Genomic DNA, 17,595 nt, shown 5'->3' with positions numbered 1-17,595 from the left:
ATGTAAAAAAAAAAAGTAAAGCTATATCTGTACCAGGCCGTGAAGGCCCATAGGGTTGTGAAACGTTAAAAGTCCCACATTTTCTAGACAATCGGCTCAAAGAAGGCAGTCAGGTTGTCAGCCTTACGCGCCGGCCGCGCTTTACTCCCCAGGAAAATTATTTAATTAATTCCTGGTACTCATTTCTGTTAGAGGTTGGGTAAACCCCAGGGTCTAGTGCGGCTGGAAGGATTAGGTCAACCGAAAAAAATTCTTGAACCGGCGACCTTCCGGTTTATAGCACAGCCCCTCAACCAACTACGCTACCGCGTGCCCCCAAATGTTGGTGCATGACATTAAATATATATCACATTAACATCTCCATGTTTAATCTGAAACACATAACAGCGTGTTGAACCTTGTGAGATATTACGCCGTATATGCTGGTAGAAGCTTACAGATGTTTCGATGGAATGTACTGCTTCAATCTTCATTGTCGAAGGGTAAGTAAAGCATGCAGCACGTACTCAGCACTATATACTCTTACAGTTCTTCAGTTTGCAGTTTGTTTCTCTTCATGTGTCTCAATGGCGCCACAGTAAAGCTCCTTACAGACAGACCGGCTGCACAGCAAATGTACAGTAGCTTCCACTTGCAGTTCTGCTTCTAAATGTCGGTAAAGTCCCTAGCGTCTGCGTAAACTGCCATGCTCCGCCATAAACTACCCCCTGAACATAACAGAACTACTTTGGTGCAAATGCAGTTGTGCGTAGAACCCACAATACTTCCTGAAATGGGCACCAAACGATTTGCATGTGCACGTCATTTGAAAGTCTGTCCTTTCTTCTGAACAACGGTACGTCACACTTGGCGCCCTTTATTGGCAGAAATGCTGTAGTAACTGACTAACAATGAGCCGATCCCTACGGCTGTGGCAGCTTTAACGCAAAGTACACGGAGCCGGCGTATTCTGTACATATGCAGATGGTTAAAACGCGGATCCCCAGAAACGAGGAAGACTAAACCGGATGCCCGGTAGGTAGGTATATCAGGCCTCTACCAAACCGCACGACGTATTCAAATAATAAGCTATTGTGACGTATCGACCAACTGCTAGGCAACGACCGCAACACACACGCGGTCAACAATACAAGAACAGTGTTTTCTGTGGTGCGAGCACGAATCGTTGCTATGCAACGCATGCTAAACACATTCTCGTGTACGCCGCGACGTCACACAATAGAGAGACTGTTTTCTGCTGTGGTCCGTGCCGAGTGTTTATAAAGGACAAGAGATGTTTTCTATGTGGTCCGCGCAATGCCCAGTGATGGTAACGGGCCAATGAACATGCAGTCTGATACTTGACACGTGTTTTCTGCGTGGTTCGTGCAGTCTATATAACTAGATTCTGTTGCTACGACAGGTTAGATACAATTGGAGAATTGGATCGAGTTCTAGAGGGTCGGCAGTTGAAGGTGATCGAACAAAAAATGGCAAGAAGACGTCACAGTGATTTAAAGTGATAGTTCCTGTGATACAGCCGTTGCCAGTAAACGAACAGCGTGTCCTAGGTATCTGTGAAGTGGGTAGATCAGCGGTAGCGCTATAAACTGACTATGAATAAGACAGACTGTAATATAAGTGTCAATAAATCCAATCATCCAATCCAGAACCCATTGTTATTAGTATGGAACCCCGGACACGTGACGCCATACTGAAAGTGCTGTTTACGAGATACTCGTACAACTGACTCTGGGACTGTGAGCAACAGCTTTCACTTCGGTGGGTTGCAGGCGTGACTTCCGTTTCCTGACGGAGGAACGACCATTTTAAGATTTTGGACAAATCTCCCTCCTCACTTATGATCCCATGATAGTGGGCGTAAAGTCATACCTGCGCAAATCGCCGTGAAGACGTGTGGGGAGTAGAGGTATAGCTCCACCGACAATGACCTCAGCACTATATGGAGGTGAGGTTATCATACTTTGAAACTTCCAGGAAGTAGTCGTACTGTCGAGCCACCGGTCTTTGTTCAAGCGAAACTTTGTCTAACGGGTCCAAGTGAGTACGATCCTATCCCTCTCTTGCTCCTGATGACGGAAGCAAATCCAGCTTTCGACACGTCGTATTATTTTAGATATAACCGAGACAATGGCCAATCTCCAAAATACATTTATAATCAATAACGGACCGTTATTACAGACTTTCAGAGACTGACACCACAACCCCCCCCCCCTACACACATTTACGGGAATCTTTATCTCTTCGGGTCAGGGAAAGCAGCAGTTATATGCATGCTTGCACGCCCCTGTCAAGCTGCATGGCTCTGCAGCAGTATTCTAAAGAGCTTTTCAATCTCACTACACCTACAGCACGCTATAAAGTGTTCCTGTACAGTCACTACAGAATACGCGAAATGTGTTCTCCGGCTGCAGATATATTTTCAAAAATCTCCCACATTAAGACTTCTTGACTTACTGATTTTCTGAAACTGTGTGTGGATACAAGTAGTTTTTTTTATGTTTCTTGAGGTGGGGCGCTACTGAGTCAATTCGGTACGTCGGACACTAATTGGCCTATTGCACCAGCCCCGGATGATAGATGACGATGAATATGGACGAGTCGATGGAATAAGAATTGGCAGAGGAAACCAAAGTACTCGGAGAAAACCTGAACCAGTGTCACTCAATCCACCACAAATCCCACATAATCTCACCTGGGCTCGAACCTTGGCCGCCGCGGTAGGAAGCCGGCGATTAACCGCCTGAGCTATGGCGCGGCCGTGAATACATTTTATACAATTATTACGGACCTGTAAATCCCATTTAGAGTAGGCGAGACCCTGGAGTTTTGCGACCCGCAGTTTAAGAACCATGCCGTATTCGGAGGACCATTTCAACATAACTAACTTTTTACCTTTACTATTTCCAGCTACGAAGTAGATGACTGCATAGAAGCTGATATTTCATGTACGAACGAATGAAATTATTGTTCTTACAGAGAAATGTTCGTTTATAGTTTCCCATTATGGAATGAAAAATGCGGCGTAGGGACTTCAGTTACAGTGCGATGCAATAACACTTTGTCACTGACTATACCGCCGCCGATGGGCGCCCGTCTCTTCCTTATAGCCATGCCGTAGCACCAGAAGCGCTCTGCATTTCACTTACCGGTCAAATGTTAACACACCCAGGTAATTTGTTACATAATTAACCCCCCAACGCACGGCGGTAACTGTAGGCACGACCTGCTTTAACGTTTTGTTAGGACGATTCTCAGAATAAGAAGCGATATTAACCCAAACAACATTAACCGATTACTCTTTGAAATGGTGTCGCTTCTTGTTTTCTTTTATGTATGAAATTAATTTTTAAGTTGAATGAACTTCATGCTTCAAAGGGTTAACAGTTCATAAATACATCTGTGGAAATGGGAGCATTCAAAGAAACGTTTTTCCCTGAATGTCTTGCTACTTACCTCTCTGGAGGTGGGATGCATGGGGCTGGAGGCCGGACGAGGCGCACTCGCAGGCCACCTCTTGGACTGGGACTCGCTCTCATCCTGAAACACATACAGACCATTCTCACTGTAGAACGATAACAAGCGGGAGGTTTCAGTGATAGAAACTGCGCATACATTTGGTTCACCAAGTCATTACTCATCACAGGAAACACTGACAGCCATTGACGACCGAAACAACTGATATACTCGTATATATTGTGACAGAATAGTTCATTGCTAGGCAACGGATCGCTACAAGCGCGTTTCGTAACAACGAAAACGTCTGTAGAAATCAAAGCGTTGCTCCGAGCTTGACATACGCTTCGTAACAATGGATGAAACAAATAATAAAGTAAGAACTGTTCGAGATGGTCTAATTCAGCGTGAAAGCGGGGTCGAATCCCTCCACCGTAGCCCTGCGAGTCTCGAATCTGAGATAGTAAAATATGGTCGCGATTCCCAAGGAACTTGAACCCGAGAATGAATGCGCTGGCGAGAACCAGTAGCCACTGTAAACGACAGATCCGTCCCCTCGTCAGAGAGAGCGCCCCACATCAAGAAACCCGCAACTGTGTGACAGTAATAAAAAATCTGGTCGTAAGCCCCAGACGGGTGCTCTGTTCCAAGACAGACTGACCAACTAACAGTCGGTCGTAATGTAACTTCGACTCTGACTTTGACTTGAGATGGTCTCTCTTCTGTTCGCCCCGAGTTCAGTTGAGCTTATTCGTAAATCAGAACCAAGTCAGTCACAGTAGGAAAGAAGACACTCGTAGTCCACTAAGGAATGGAGCGAGTTTTAGTCACTGATTGTGAGCTGTAATAATTGGCTGTAATTGTAAAGGAAGTGCCAATAGATGCAATCAACCAATATATAATCCGTTATTATTAGCCATGCAAATCCCCAATCCCTAAGAATATAGTGCATATGAATGCAAAAACTTACGTATGAAGGTCCTGCGGACGAACGGACGAACTGCCGCCCAAGTCATTTTCCAAATCCCTATGAAAAAAAATGATTTTCCAACACTGGAACAGGCTAAGTTCCCATTCTGTGACACGTCAATAACAACAACCAAAGGTTATTGGAAAATCTTCCTGGCCACATTCACATTTTAATTAATGTACATTCCTTATAAGGTTAAGCTTTCTGCATGTTTTCCGAGAACCCAAGCAACAAGTTAAATCCAGAAACTCCATAATTTACCAAGCTGGTGCGACACTGCAAAGATACGAAGGAACATAAAACTGACAAATAAAACCTAGATGCAAAATATGCTGAACTCGTAGGAATGCTCATAAAACTAAAATATTCCATCGCATTTAAATTAGGTTCATGCAGCATTATGTGAAGCTGGAGTTACCAAGATGGGTGTTCTACCCTGATATCCGTGCAGTCTGCTGTGTGACCACGCATCAAGTATATGTAATTTAGTGCGACCTATAGCACAATGTTAGAGGCTACAACTACTGCTGTTTATTTCGTAGTGGACGCGAATGTGCAATTAATTCCACTACTATTTTGCTTCTGAAGAAGGAACTGCGTTCTCTAACATTCCTAATTTAAAAAAAAAGAATATAAATACACTTTATAAAAGCTAACAAACATTTCATGAGAATCTATGTATGAACTGTACACTGAGGCACATCAAATCAACCGCCCTTAACAATTCCAACATGATATAATTAACCTGTGATGTAGGAACAACAACAGCACCACTGAATGTAGTTCTGAGACGTTTTCTGATAACAGAGCTTCGAAAAACATTACTTTCATGCTTTCATTTTTATTCTACATCGCCCCTTCCATGGGCCAATACCATCACGTGTTTTAGTGATTACAGACGGGGTTTGGATTGGTGAATAGATTTATTGACCACTTACAGGTCGTAACCACACAAAACTATTACATTACTGGTGATTTACACACTACAAATCACTCCACACTAAGTCTACTCAATCTATTTTCACTAGCCTTTAAGTGTTAAGAGCTTTCAACAATGGCTATTCCTCTACAGTGTTTTCATTAGACGTTTCCTGGTAACGAATCTTAGCAATGGAGATTCTTCAGCTTCCGTTGCCTGCTGGTTAACACTCCACAGCTGAACACTCAACTCAACTACTGAACTCCCAACTGACGGTTGGTCAGTCAGTAAGTCTTGGAGTCGAGCACCATCTGGAGCTCATGACCAGCGCAGTCTTTCTCGGCTCCGAGTCCTTGGGACTCGCGACAATATTTTACTGTCTCAGATTTGAAACTTCCCTTTTCGTCGCCTTCTACAACTCGCAAGGTCACGGTGGAGGTATTCGACCCCGCCTCCACACGGGTTAAGGGGGGTTCTGCAACCCCCAGAAGGCGCGGCCTTCGGGAGGCGCAATAGGGAGCCCATCTGGTGAAGTGGGCCGGTCTGAATGTACTGAACTCCAAACAGTGGTTCGCCTCTCGTGTCAGACCTCACGGAAAACACGTGTCACGTGTCGAGAATGAGTGTTTATTGGCCAGTTACCTTGCGCTGCGCATGACGAGGACCACACAGAAAACACCTGATTGCAGATGCAGAATGAGAACACAGCAGTAAATTTGGTTCAGTGGGAAGTAAAAAGGTAAAGCTATCCTTATAACAGGCTGTGAAGGCCCACAGAGTTGTGAGACGCCGAGGCTCCCACATTTTCTAGACAATCGGCTCACAAATGGCGGTGAGTTTGTCGGTCTTACGCGCAGGCTGAATTGACCCCAGGACCACAGTGCGGCTGAAAGGATTAGGTAAACTGAAGGAAAAAAAAATAATCCAATGACCTCATCGGGAATCGAACCCGCGACCTTCCGGCTTGTAGCATAGTGCCTCGACCAGCTACGCTGTGGTAAGTGGGTTACTCAAAATCTTCAGTTCTGCGGTTAAACAAGTCGGCTTCCACATATGAAGGGCAGCTGGGAACATGTTAAACAAGCAGCTGCGGTAGCAGACAAGGAATAGCCCTGTAATCTGAGGCCTGAACGTTAACAGAAACGTTAAGAAATGGTACACATGGCCTCGGAACTCGATTCTTTCAAACTAACTAAGCTTTGTGGGTTCTTGTGAACACAATGATGAATTTCGGTCTCCACAAAGGACAGGGAATTCCTTGACTACCTGAGTGACTATCAGCTTCTCAAGGAAAACTCTTCTTCATGGACATAATTGTTTATATAAGTGAAATTTGATGTTCAAGTACGAAAATATTAAGATATACAGGACAACAATATTAAGGGGCAGGCGTTCAACTTACATGACCAGGCCTGTTGTCCAGGTCTCATGTCTCCGGCACTGGCCAGGTATGCTAGGTATGTGATGGCGTCACTCAAGTCTCACAGATCCATATATACATGCGTATAATATCCATTCTGCAAAAATGATTTGCCTCATTGCACTTTCGGTTCTTAGAGCGGTTGGGCGAATTTTGACGATACAATACGTTTCACTCACACATGGAGCTGAGCCCTTCTTGAGAAACCGCCAATTGTGCAGCTACTCAAGAACTTCCCAGCATTTTATGGAACCTGAAGGTTCATTACCGAGGTCATAAGAGCCCTTCACTGGTCTCTACCCTGAGCCAGACCAATCCAACCCATACCACCTCATTCTATCCCTCTAAGATCCATTTTAATATTGTCCACCCACTTACGTTTTGGTCTTCCAACTAGTCTCTTTCCTTCCGGCTTTCCCACCAATATCCTACATCTCTCCCCCATTCACAATATGTTTGAATAATTAAATTGTAAGAATAAATTTTCGAGAACTGAACTAAACAAAAGATTAATTCATTATCCCAGGCCACATGCGACAAATGTTCCGCTGTGAGAGGTATAGTTCCCTTGTTCCGTATCACACAACTGCAGCTTAACTATCCAGCCCCTCCCCAGCTTGTAGCTAAAGCTCTCTCTGTGCTTAATTAATTCAGCACCATGTCATGAAGATACATGAGGGTGTGGTGATATAGAACAACCATTCTTCGCCTCGGCATTGCACAAAGGTGTGTGGTTATCCTCAGGCCCCTGACGCTTTATCCCCTGGAAGAGCCCCCGCTATTCATTATACAGGAGGCAGGGCGGACCCCAGAACCGGCCTGGACGCTATGGAGAGGAGATTCCTACGTTGTCCGAATAGTAGCCTAGTCTCTTTACCGACTGAGCTATGGCGGCTCTTTAGTAACTTGAATAGCGGAAGAAAGTGTACGGGATATAGGAAAAGTTACGGCACTACACGAGGATGGTCATGAGTAAGTACTTTCCAAGGCCGCGCCATAGCTCAAGCGGTTAGTCGCTGGCTTCCCACCGCGGCGGCCCGGGTTCGATCCCGGGTCTGGTCAAGTGGGATTTGTGGTGGACAAAGTGACACTGGGGTAGGTTTTCTCCGAGTACTTCGGTTTCCCCTGCCAATCTTCATTCCACAAATTGCTCCACAATCACCCTCTCCTATCATCTGGGGCTGGTACAATAGGCCAGAAGTGGCCGCAGTACAAGGGACTTAGTCCCACTCCACTAGCAATAAATAAAAGTACCTTCCTCCTAGCTGCAGTCATCAGCTTTATCATCAGAAGTTAATGTTTGATTTATGAAAATTATATCTGGAAATCCATACAATTTGTTGAATAAAACTGTAAACGCCATGTAAATATGGCCTTCAACATACATGTGTACACACATATGTATTATGACGCGTATACCCATTGCTAGGCAACGACTCAGCAAATACGTTACCGCGCGAGCCAACCTGCTCGCGCTGGTTCCTCGCTCGCGGATTTTTATATCCTGAAGACGCAGGCGATGCATTCATCCGAAACGTTGGTTTACACAATATCTACACGGCGCCACATAAAAAGACGGCATTCTTCAAATTGGAATATGGTTTATTGAAGCTGAATTTAGAAAACGAATGTTTCATGAACCAATTTTACAGCTGACAGTGTGTGAATTCACATGGCCATCCATTCGTGTACCCTGAGGACTGAAGCTTCACAATGAAGTGAGACTGCCCAGGTTCACACAGACACACGTCTAGCAGAGCATGCTCTTAATGCGCAAAGTTCTTACATAGCTTCGCCGTAGCACACACCCTCCATGCATGCACGTGGGTAGAATATTTAAAAGGCCGTCGTCTCTTGGTTAACAAATCAATCCAAACGCGACGGCTGAATGCTTACACCGCTTTCATCGTATTCTGCAGTTTCACGATTCGAAATCCTACGAGATAAAAAAAGCAGATTTCATAACAACAATTTGCTGCATGCCTATTGTGCCAGGCGTGGCCAAAAAACTGAAAACCTGAAAGGTTTCCTTTTGTTTGGTCCCTAACCTTCATCTTTGTGCTCGAAAACTGTAAGCCGCACGCCTAATTATATGCGCATTCAGATTTGGGCCAGGATAGCCCAGTCGGTATAGCAAGTGGCTAAGGGATTCACGACCAAGCAGTCGGAGTTCAACTCCCGTTGGGGGCAGAATATTCTGCTCTCCATGTCGTCCAGACTGGCTCTGGGGTTCACCCAGCCTCCAATCCAATGTGTACCTGGGGCTCTTTCCCAGAGGGTGAAGCGGTCGGGGCGTGAAGCTGACCACTCACCTACAACTGGTGTCGAGGTCAAGAAAACATGGGTCTATACATCCACTACCCTATAGATCTTCATGGCGTAATATTTAATTAGTTAAGCAGAGGGACAACTTTACCTTATCATTTTACCTTACTGGTGCATGCGAAATTTAAATTAGCATAGCTGTTAACTAACACGGTGTTGAGGAGAATATTTGGACCGAGGAGACAAGAAGTGACAGGAGGATGGAGAAAACTGCATAATGAGGAGCTTCATAACTTGTACTCTTCTCCAAGTATAATTAGAATGATCAAGTCAAGGAAGATGAGGTGGGCGTGACATATAGCACGAATGGTGGAGAAGAGGAATGCATATAGGATATTTGTGTGAAAGTCACAAGGCAAGAGACCACTGGGAGAACCAAGGCGTAGGTGGGTGGACTATATTAAAATGGATCTTAAGAGAGATAGGATGGGATGGTATGGATTGGATTTATTTGGCTCAGGATAGGGACCAGTGGAGGGCTATTGTGAACACGGTAATGAACCTTCGGGTTCCATAAAATGATGGGAAATTCTTGAGTAGCTGCAGGATTGGTAGCCCCTCCAGAAGGGCTCAGCTCCATGAGTAAGTAAGTAATACTTGTTTTACTTCAACGGTTTCATTTTAGTGCATTCTCAAGTAAAATAATCGTGTGTTTCAAACTGTTCCAATGCAGTTCATACGTACAACTGGAACCTCCTTCTTAGATTGCCATTAAAATTCTCGTCTTCTTGTCTACCCTTATGTGTCTCCTCCCAAAGAGAGATTTTGTACGACAGTGACGAGTAATGTTGAAAGAAAGATATGCTTCTTGTCTTCGTCCCCATTAAACGAACTAATCACGCTCCAGTTTCGCCCTGTTGTCACCGCACATCCAACCAGCAATCCAGAAAGGCGGACGCAACAAATATGCAACTATCAACAGAGTAGAGCCGTTTCCAGGCAACACCCACAATATACGCTCGCAACAACACAACCAGTGCTGCAAAAGGTGTTTTCTATGTGGGTTCGCATATGTTCATTGCTACGCAACGAATGTTTTCTGTGTTGTGGTCGTACGCGAGGTTATATAACTAGAAGCCAACAATACTTGTCACTTCAGCTGGAAGTCAGAATGGCTCCCTTGGAGTATCCAGTCGGAAGAAGATGACAGTGTGCCAGATAGCGATTGTAACCAGTTGCACAAGGAGCCCAATAAATTCCATCATCAAATCGAAAATCCGTCTTATTAATCACGCAAACCCCGGTTACGTAACAATATACCATAACTTAAATTCAGTTTGTAAGTTACCTAATTCTACGGACAGAATGAGATATGAAACGTTCTATGTAACAACGTTTAGTCATAGTTATTGACGTGTGCTGACTGCTAACCGATTCTGAGCATGCGCATTTGGAATATCCCATGATTCTCCTGCTTAGAAACTATGCTACAACATTTAATGTCTCTTTCTTTTAGTCCACTTTTGGAAACCAGTACAAGACCATACATTTAATTCACGAATAACCAGTAATTCAAACTTTTTTTGTAAAGCTCACATGATTGGCCAACAGCCAATTTGTGCAGAATATCCTTTTAATATAAGAAATAATAGACATTAAGCAAGAAACAGTAATTATACAGAAATTTACAACTCACTTCATCTCTCGGATATACTGCGCTGTATTTTACGTAAGAATCAGTAGCAAGTGAAGACAACAACATACGTTAGCACCAACTGTCCGTTTATCTAGTACCGCTAACATACAACAATCATAAGCAATAAAACGAATTTTAACTCCTGTCTCTAAGTCAGGTCAGGTGCCACAGTGAAAGTGGTTACAAGCCGGCTTCTCGATGTGAAGGCTCGGATTCGATCCTAACCACTTATGGGTCGTCCCCTTTTTTTAATGCATACTGTTTTAAATCAACCGAGACTCCGATCAGATTTTACAAGCATTGGGTAAAGCAACGTGACACACCTTACTCCGCGACAGGCACACTAAATTGGGCACTAAATTTAGCATCTGATTCGCAGTTAGTTCTAACACTTCTCCACAGAAGTCCCCATAATGGTTATGTAAGTCACAGAACTGGGTAGGTTTGCGCTATACTGATGCATGTTGTCTTGTAAAGGCAGCTATTTCGATAGCCTGGTTCCCTTCACACGCAGTCCAGTTGGTACATGCTCGAGGCTCTAGCCCACTGGCACTCACCAGAAACCTAAACAAGGGCTGTGAGATATTACCAGTAGTCCAGGTCGGGTTACAACGCAGATGAAATTGCATTTGAAGAAAGCAGTCTTCTGGGATCTGGCACCGTGCGGTCTCTTCGCTTGCGGATTTCTTATATTTTTCCTTCTACCCTGAAGATGGAGGCGACACGTTCCTCCTAAACGTCGGTTAACACCATATATACACGGTGCCAAATCCCAGAACACTGCTTTCTTCATAGTCACCGCCGTGAAAGCCTCAAATCTTACGAAATTGAATTTATTTCCGTAACTCCCATTTATCAGTACTATCGGAAACGCCCTGGTGTTCTAATGCAGATACCGCCTGCATCACATTCTAAATCTATTCATCAATAATCACTAATACACGTCACAATATATAAGGTTAGCACTGCATTAATCTTGCTCATTATACCTAAAAGGTAAAGTTGTCCCTGTGCTCAACTAATTAAGCACTTCGTCATGAAGGCGTATGGGGGAGTGGATGTATAGATCCACATTTTGACCTCCGCACAGTTTCACGCCCCTGACGCTTTACCCAAGGGGAAGGAACCCCCGGTAGCTATTGAATAGGAGGTTGGGTGGACCCCAGAGCCGGTCTGGACAATTTGGAGAAATAAAAATTCTTGACCCTATCGGGACTCGAACTCCGAGTCGCTATACCGACTACGCCACTCCGGTTCCTGCTCATTATATGTAACCAATAAGAATTCCGATCAGTAAGATGGCACTTATCCATGAATTATTCTGGCAAAAAACGGAAATAATTAAAAAAAAAACATAAGGAAAGAGATGAGTGTTGGCTCTTGCAGATTTGCATCTCAATGGATGGTTACGATGTGGGTTTTCAGTGGCTGTTATGTTTACCCAATATAAACTTCAGCGTTCTGCAGCGAGCGAAACATGTAATTCGTGGATTTAATGTATTCAAATGATATACTTCTTAAACATGTTCTCATGAGTGGAGAGCGGTATTTGATCTGTGTTTGCTGTTTCCGTTTCCAGTTTTAAATGGTCAAAACATAGGACAATTAGACGTACCTCTAGAGGGTGTGACCTCCGTAGTAAGTAGGTCTCTGGGTCGGATTTCGACCGGAATTTCGACTCTTTCTTCAGCATATTTTCTGAGGATCACACCCATCAACTTCAACTCATTCTCACTTGATTCAAAAGGTAACAAATTTAGCGCATGGATATCAGTTCATATCAATATAATAAATACTCTACAGCCACACGAATTCGACATATCGACATGACAATTACTCGTGTCAGAAAATAATGAAAACCCGGTATATCATCCAGTACTATGAGTAAAAATGGGGGGGGAAGCTAATCTCGTTCTCAGGCAAAAGGAAAAGCTTGAATTATCGCTACCACACTGTAATTCAAATAAAAGCAATATGAAACGTTCACAATTGACCTCAGTTACTTAATTAGTCTAAACGTTCCGATCAGAGACACGACTTTCCATTTTAATTTATACCTGCGAGAATCTCTTAATACAAATAAAAGCGACATGCACTATTTATGACTGACTGTAATTAGATAAGTTCATTTGAACAATTTATCTATCTGTGGCTCTACAGCCCTGGTGGGCCTTGGCCGCTTTTTCAGTTTCTTAATCTATACACAGTTGGTAGGACTCTCTGGACTGGGGATCAGATCATCACAAGGCCGCAGTACAAGGGACTTAGTCCCACTCCACTAGCAATAAAAAAAATACAGAGTCATCTCTCATTCATCTTGTTCCTGAACTCAAGAGCAAGGCAATATTGTTTAAGCTGCAACAAGACGGCGTGTACTTTCAAACATATGTTTCAAGCAATACTGGTCCACTTATAACTTCCAATAGTACCGATTCCCTTTATATTACACACTATTTATCAAACACGACTTCATAGTATCCAAGTTTATGCACGTTAACATTAAAGAAGTTTCATCAGAGATTTGGTGGTGTTTCACTGTTACCAATCATAATTTCACGCCATAGCTTCAACAGTAAAATAAAGTAACAGGAAGACGGGAGACAATCACATGATGAGGAGTTTCACAACTGTTCACAAAATATTAGACCAATAAAATCATATAAAGTGAGGAACACATGGCATGTAGCGGCACAGGGAGGATCATAAATAAACAATTTTAGCTGGAACACCTGAAGGGAAGTTGCCACTTGGGAGACCTAGACGTAGAGGGAAGACATATTAACACGAGTCTTAAAGAAATGGGGTGTGAGGGTGTGGACTCGATTGAACTGACTCAGTACAGAGTCCAGTGTCAGGTTGCTGTGAAGACTGTAATTCCGGTTTCATAAAAATACGGGAAATATTTGAGAGGGTGAGGGGCGAACAGCTTAACAAGATGATCTGTACTCTATTCAGTCAGGTGATTCGAATCCACTGCAATAAAACGAAAGGATAAATGAGGATCTAGCGCAGCATCTGACTTCTGCTTTGCATTTCGCACACACACAAATCTTAAGAAAAGCTGAACGGGTTTCTAAGATCCGTTAAGATTGCCACAAAACATTTCCGGACCATGCATTAAGCAGCAACAGCGTCGCTCCGACATCGAGAATTCGAACAGCGGCCATGCTGATCGCAGGGAATTAGAACGCAACACAGTTGGGGCTACGTTTATGGCATGGTATCCGTGCCGGTCTTGACGAGAATCCTTTAACTGGTTCAAAATAACTAGACGGAATAATATAGGGATGGAAACATCGACGCTAATAATAATACGTCTAGTAAAGTAAGTAAAGCTATCCCTGTAACAGGCCGTGGAGGCCCATAAGGTTGTGAGAGGTCGAGGCTCCCATATTTTGTAGACAATCGGCTCGTAGTTGGCGGCAAGGTTGCCAGCCTTACACGCCGGCCGCCTTTTACCCCCCAAAATATTCCTGGTACTCATTTCTGTTAGAGGCTGAGAGGAACCCAGGGCCATGTGCGGCTGGAAGGATTAGGTAAATTGAAAAAATCCATCTCATCGGGATTCGATCCCGTGACCTTCTGGCTTGTAGCATAGTGCCTCTACTAACTACGATACCGCGTGCCCTTATACGTCTAGCGTTCATTAAAAATAAGGAAAGTAATATAAACTTGGCCGGCCGCGGTAGCTGAGTGGTCTAAGGCATGAATTGTCTTCGCTAACTAGGAAACCGGGATCGTCGTTTCGAATCCCACACAAGGCATGGATATGCTTTTATTATGTGTTTGTGTTGTCCTGTGTTTAGGTAGCGGCCTTGCGACGAGCTGAACACTCGTCCAAGGAGTCCTACTGCCTGTAAAACGGTCATGAAACTGAAAAATTAAGGCCAGGGCCCAAGGGGGTTGTAGAGCCAGAAAAAAAAATTGACGGATACCCTTGAATAGCTCATCAGAAATCACACAGAAAATTCAAGTGATCGCCGACAAAGTACAATCTTGCAGTATACCTACTAACTGACGTCATGCGGATTCACACTCTTATGTTACTTTCTTACTTTAAGTTTATGTAACACAGTTGAACTGGCAGGTAATTGTTAATTATGAATTTTGAAGAATGTGCACACAATAATTCCCTTCCGAAAATTTCGTGGCTAGACTGAGAAGCATACAAACTTCAATCACGGTAGCCGGTCTCTGTTTCGAAAATCTAATCCGGAATAAGACGCAGGAAAACTTTGCATTCGCTCACTGTTCCAGGAGACATCTTCCTGTCGTAACCGACGTCGTGGACGCCGAGTCCATGCGGTATGCTATCCTGTAGATGGCCTTATCAACGAAAGCAACAATTCAAGTCGAATTTCTCGTTGTTACAGATATGGGCGGGGCACGCGGTAGCGTAGTCGGTTGAAGCACTATGCTACAAACAGGAAGGTCACGGGTTTGATTCCCGATGAGGCCACTGGAGTTTTCAGTTGATCTAATCCTCTAAGCCGTACTGTGGTCCTGGGGTCGACTCAGCCTTTAACATAAATGAATACCAGGAATTTTCCTGGGAAGTAAAAGGAGGCCGTCGGGTAAGGCTGACAACCTCACCGCCACCTGTGAGCCGATTGTATAGAAATGTGGGAGCCTCGACCTCTCACAACCTTATGGGCCTGCATGGCCTGTTACAGGGATAGCTTTAGCAGCTGTTTACAGATATGGGCCCAAGGTTGGGATTAATATAGGCTACAGTGGCTACTCGACATGCATTCTGAACACTTAAGTCCACTAAATGCGATTCCTGCTGGAACTTGAGCGCTGTAGTGATGGCACTAACGCCGGATTAACTTCGCTAGGTGCTGCGCCTTTAAGAGCACACATTGGAGTTGTATTTATTTATTTCGTCACTCCACTGCACCAACTTATTTTGTGCTTAGTAGGCACATTCTCATGGCTCGCACGCTGTTCATGGCGGAAGGTAATTTTTTATTGCCAGCGGGGTGGGACTAAGTCCCTTGTATTGCGGCCACTTCTGGCCTATTGTACCCGCCCCAGATGATACGTGAGGGTGATTGTGAATGAAGATTGGCAGGGGAAACCTAAGTACTCGGAGAAAACGTGCCCCAGTGCCACTTTGTCTAACACAGACCCCACTTGACCAGATCCGGGATCGAACCCGGGCCGCCGCGGTGGGAAGAGCTTTGGCGCGGCCATGCCGGGTGGTAACTTTATCCATGTGGATCGGCAACAAATAAACAGGTCGAAACCAAGCAAGACTTCTCGCGCTTTATTTCGGAACGTGCCACATTCGAATCTATCCTCACTGAGGTTTCCGTGATTTCCCTCAATTCCTCCAGACATATGCCGACTGATTCCTTCCACGCCATTTTCAATTAATTTATCAGTACCGTCCAATCAAGACCAAAACCTCAAAAAGTCAAGACCTCAGAGAGACAGGATGTGATGGTGTAGACTGGATCGATCTGGCTCAGGATAGGGACCAATGTAGGGCTCTTGTGAACACGGTAATGAACCTTCCGGTTCCATAAAATGCTGCAAAACACTTGAGTAGCTGCACAATCAGCAGCTTCTCAAGATGGGCTCAGCTCTGTGAGTGAGTGAGAGAGAGAGTAACCTTGACCTCTTTTAAAGCAATATTCCACTCATGAAAATCAGGAGGACACGCTTAGACAGAGGGCACCCGAAATTCGAACCCAGTACTTTCTGAAGATTCATGATCACAGTCAAATGATTCGATGGAATTCATTTGGAATAAGGTAACCATGAAATGCCCGATTCAAGGTAATCACTTCTGGTTGGATATTTTATAAACACGAAAACGCGAAAAATGTCAAATCACTTGATATGATCTCGTAGTTATTGACAGATAATGACAGGAAGCAATCGCTTCACACTGGGTCCCACAGCAGCTGATAGTACCCATTAACTAAAGGCAGTGGTATCATTTGGAAGAAAAACAGGGAATTTTATGAAGAACCTAAACGGACAAAGCCGTATCAGTCCACTGAACTTCAGTCAGCCAAGCATAAAGGAATGCCACCATTATGTAAACCAGACGCACTTAACACTTTTAATTTTTCTATCATTCTGTAAAAATTCTGAGGAACAACTTTCGAAGTAATCATATCTGTACAGTAACTCAGACTTAAATGGGATACACAGTTCAGTTATATAAAGCCACCTTACGGTCTACACTACTTCAGTGATTGGCTTAAGTGCGGTGAAGGGAACATTAAGGTGCTTAAGTGCGGTGAAGGGAACATTAAAGTGTTCCCTGACGGTAGCCAGACCCGCTGAGTTCCTTGTCACGCGAAAGGACAGGTTAAGTTCAACACGTTGCGCGTATGTTTTATGGCGCATCTATACTCAGCGAAATGGCGTCTTCAAATTACATATGCGAACGAATATAACGTATCACAAGAAATTAAACGGGCATGCTCACTAAATTAAACGCTTCACAGAACACTGGCAATAAACAGTACAACGTACGGTTGGCAGTGAGAGAGTCAAAGACTATAAGCAGCCCACGTGAGATTTATAGTATCGATAAAGAGGGAAAATAAGACACACGATACGGACACAACATTTATTTATCCAATTTAAATATATATGACTGTATATATAGTTGGCACTAACTTCTCCGACAAGCGGCGGTCGCTCGGTCGGTATAGTTCGCTTTCGAACTAAAATCACCGAGAAGAAAGCAGTCTTCTGGGGTGTCTGCTCTCACCGGTTCTCACGGCCTCTTCGCTTGCAGATTTCTTATATTTTTCCTTCTACCCTGAAGATGGAGGCGATACGTTCCTCCGAAACGTCGGTTAACACCACATATACACGGTGCCAAATCCCAGAAGACTGCTTTCTTC

The 17,595-nt window shown here is 44.1% G+C and overlaps 1 protein-coding gene across 2 annotated transcripts in view; it reads right to left on the bottom strand.

Annotated features, from left to right (window-relative positions):
* LOC111875550 (Krueppel-like factor 12) overlaps positions 1–17,595 on the bottom strand; it is a 494,889-nt gene that overhangs the window by 248,250 nt on the left and 229,044 nt on the right. For both annotated transcript variants that reach the window (XM_023871887.2, XM_023871888.2), the window contains one exon: positions 3,457–3,540. In XM_023871887.2, the coding sequence (XP_023727655.1) occupies positions 3,457–3,540 (84 nt within the window). The remainder of the gene's footprint in view (positions 1–3,456; positions 3,541–17,595) is intronic.

This window comes from Cryptotermes secundus, unplaced genomic scaffold, assembly GCF_002891405.2.
Source record: "Cryptotermes secundus unplaced genomic scaffold, Csec_1.0 scaffold468, whole genome shotgun sequence".
NCBI classification, from domain to species: Eukaryota; Metazoa; Arthropoda; class Insecta; order Blattodea; family Kalotermitidae; genus Cryptotermes; species Cryptotermes secundus.
This window is presented reverse-complemented; position numbering and strand designations above follow the sequence as displayed.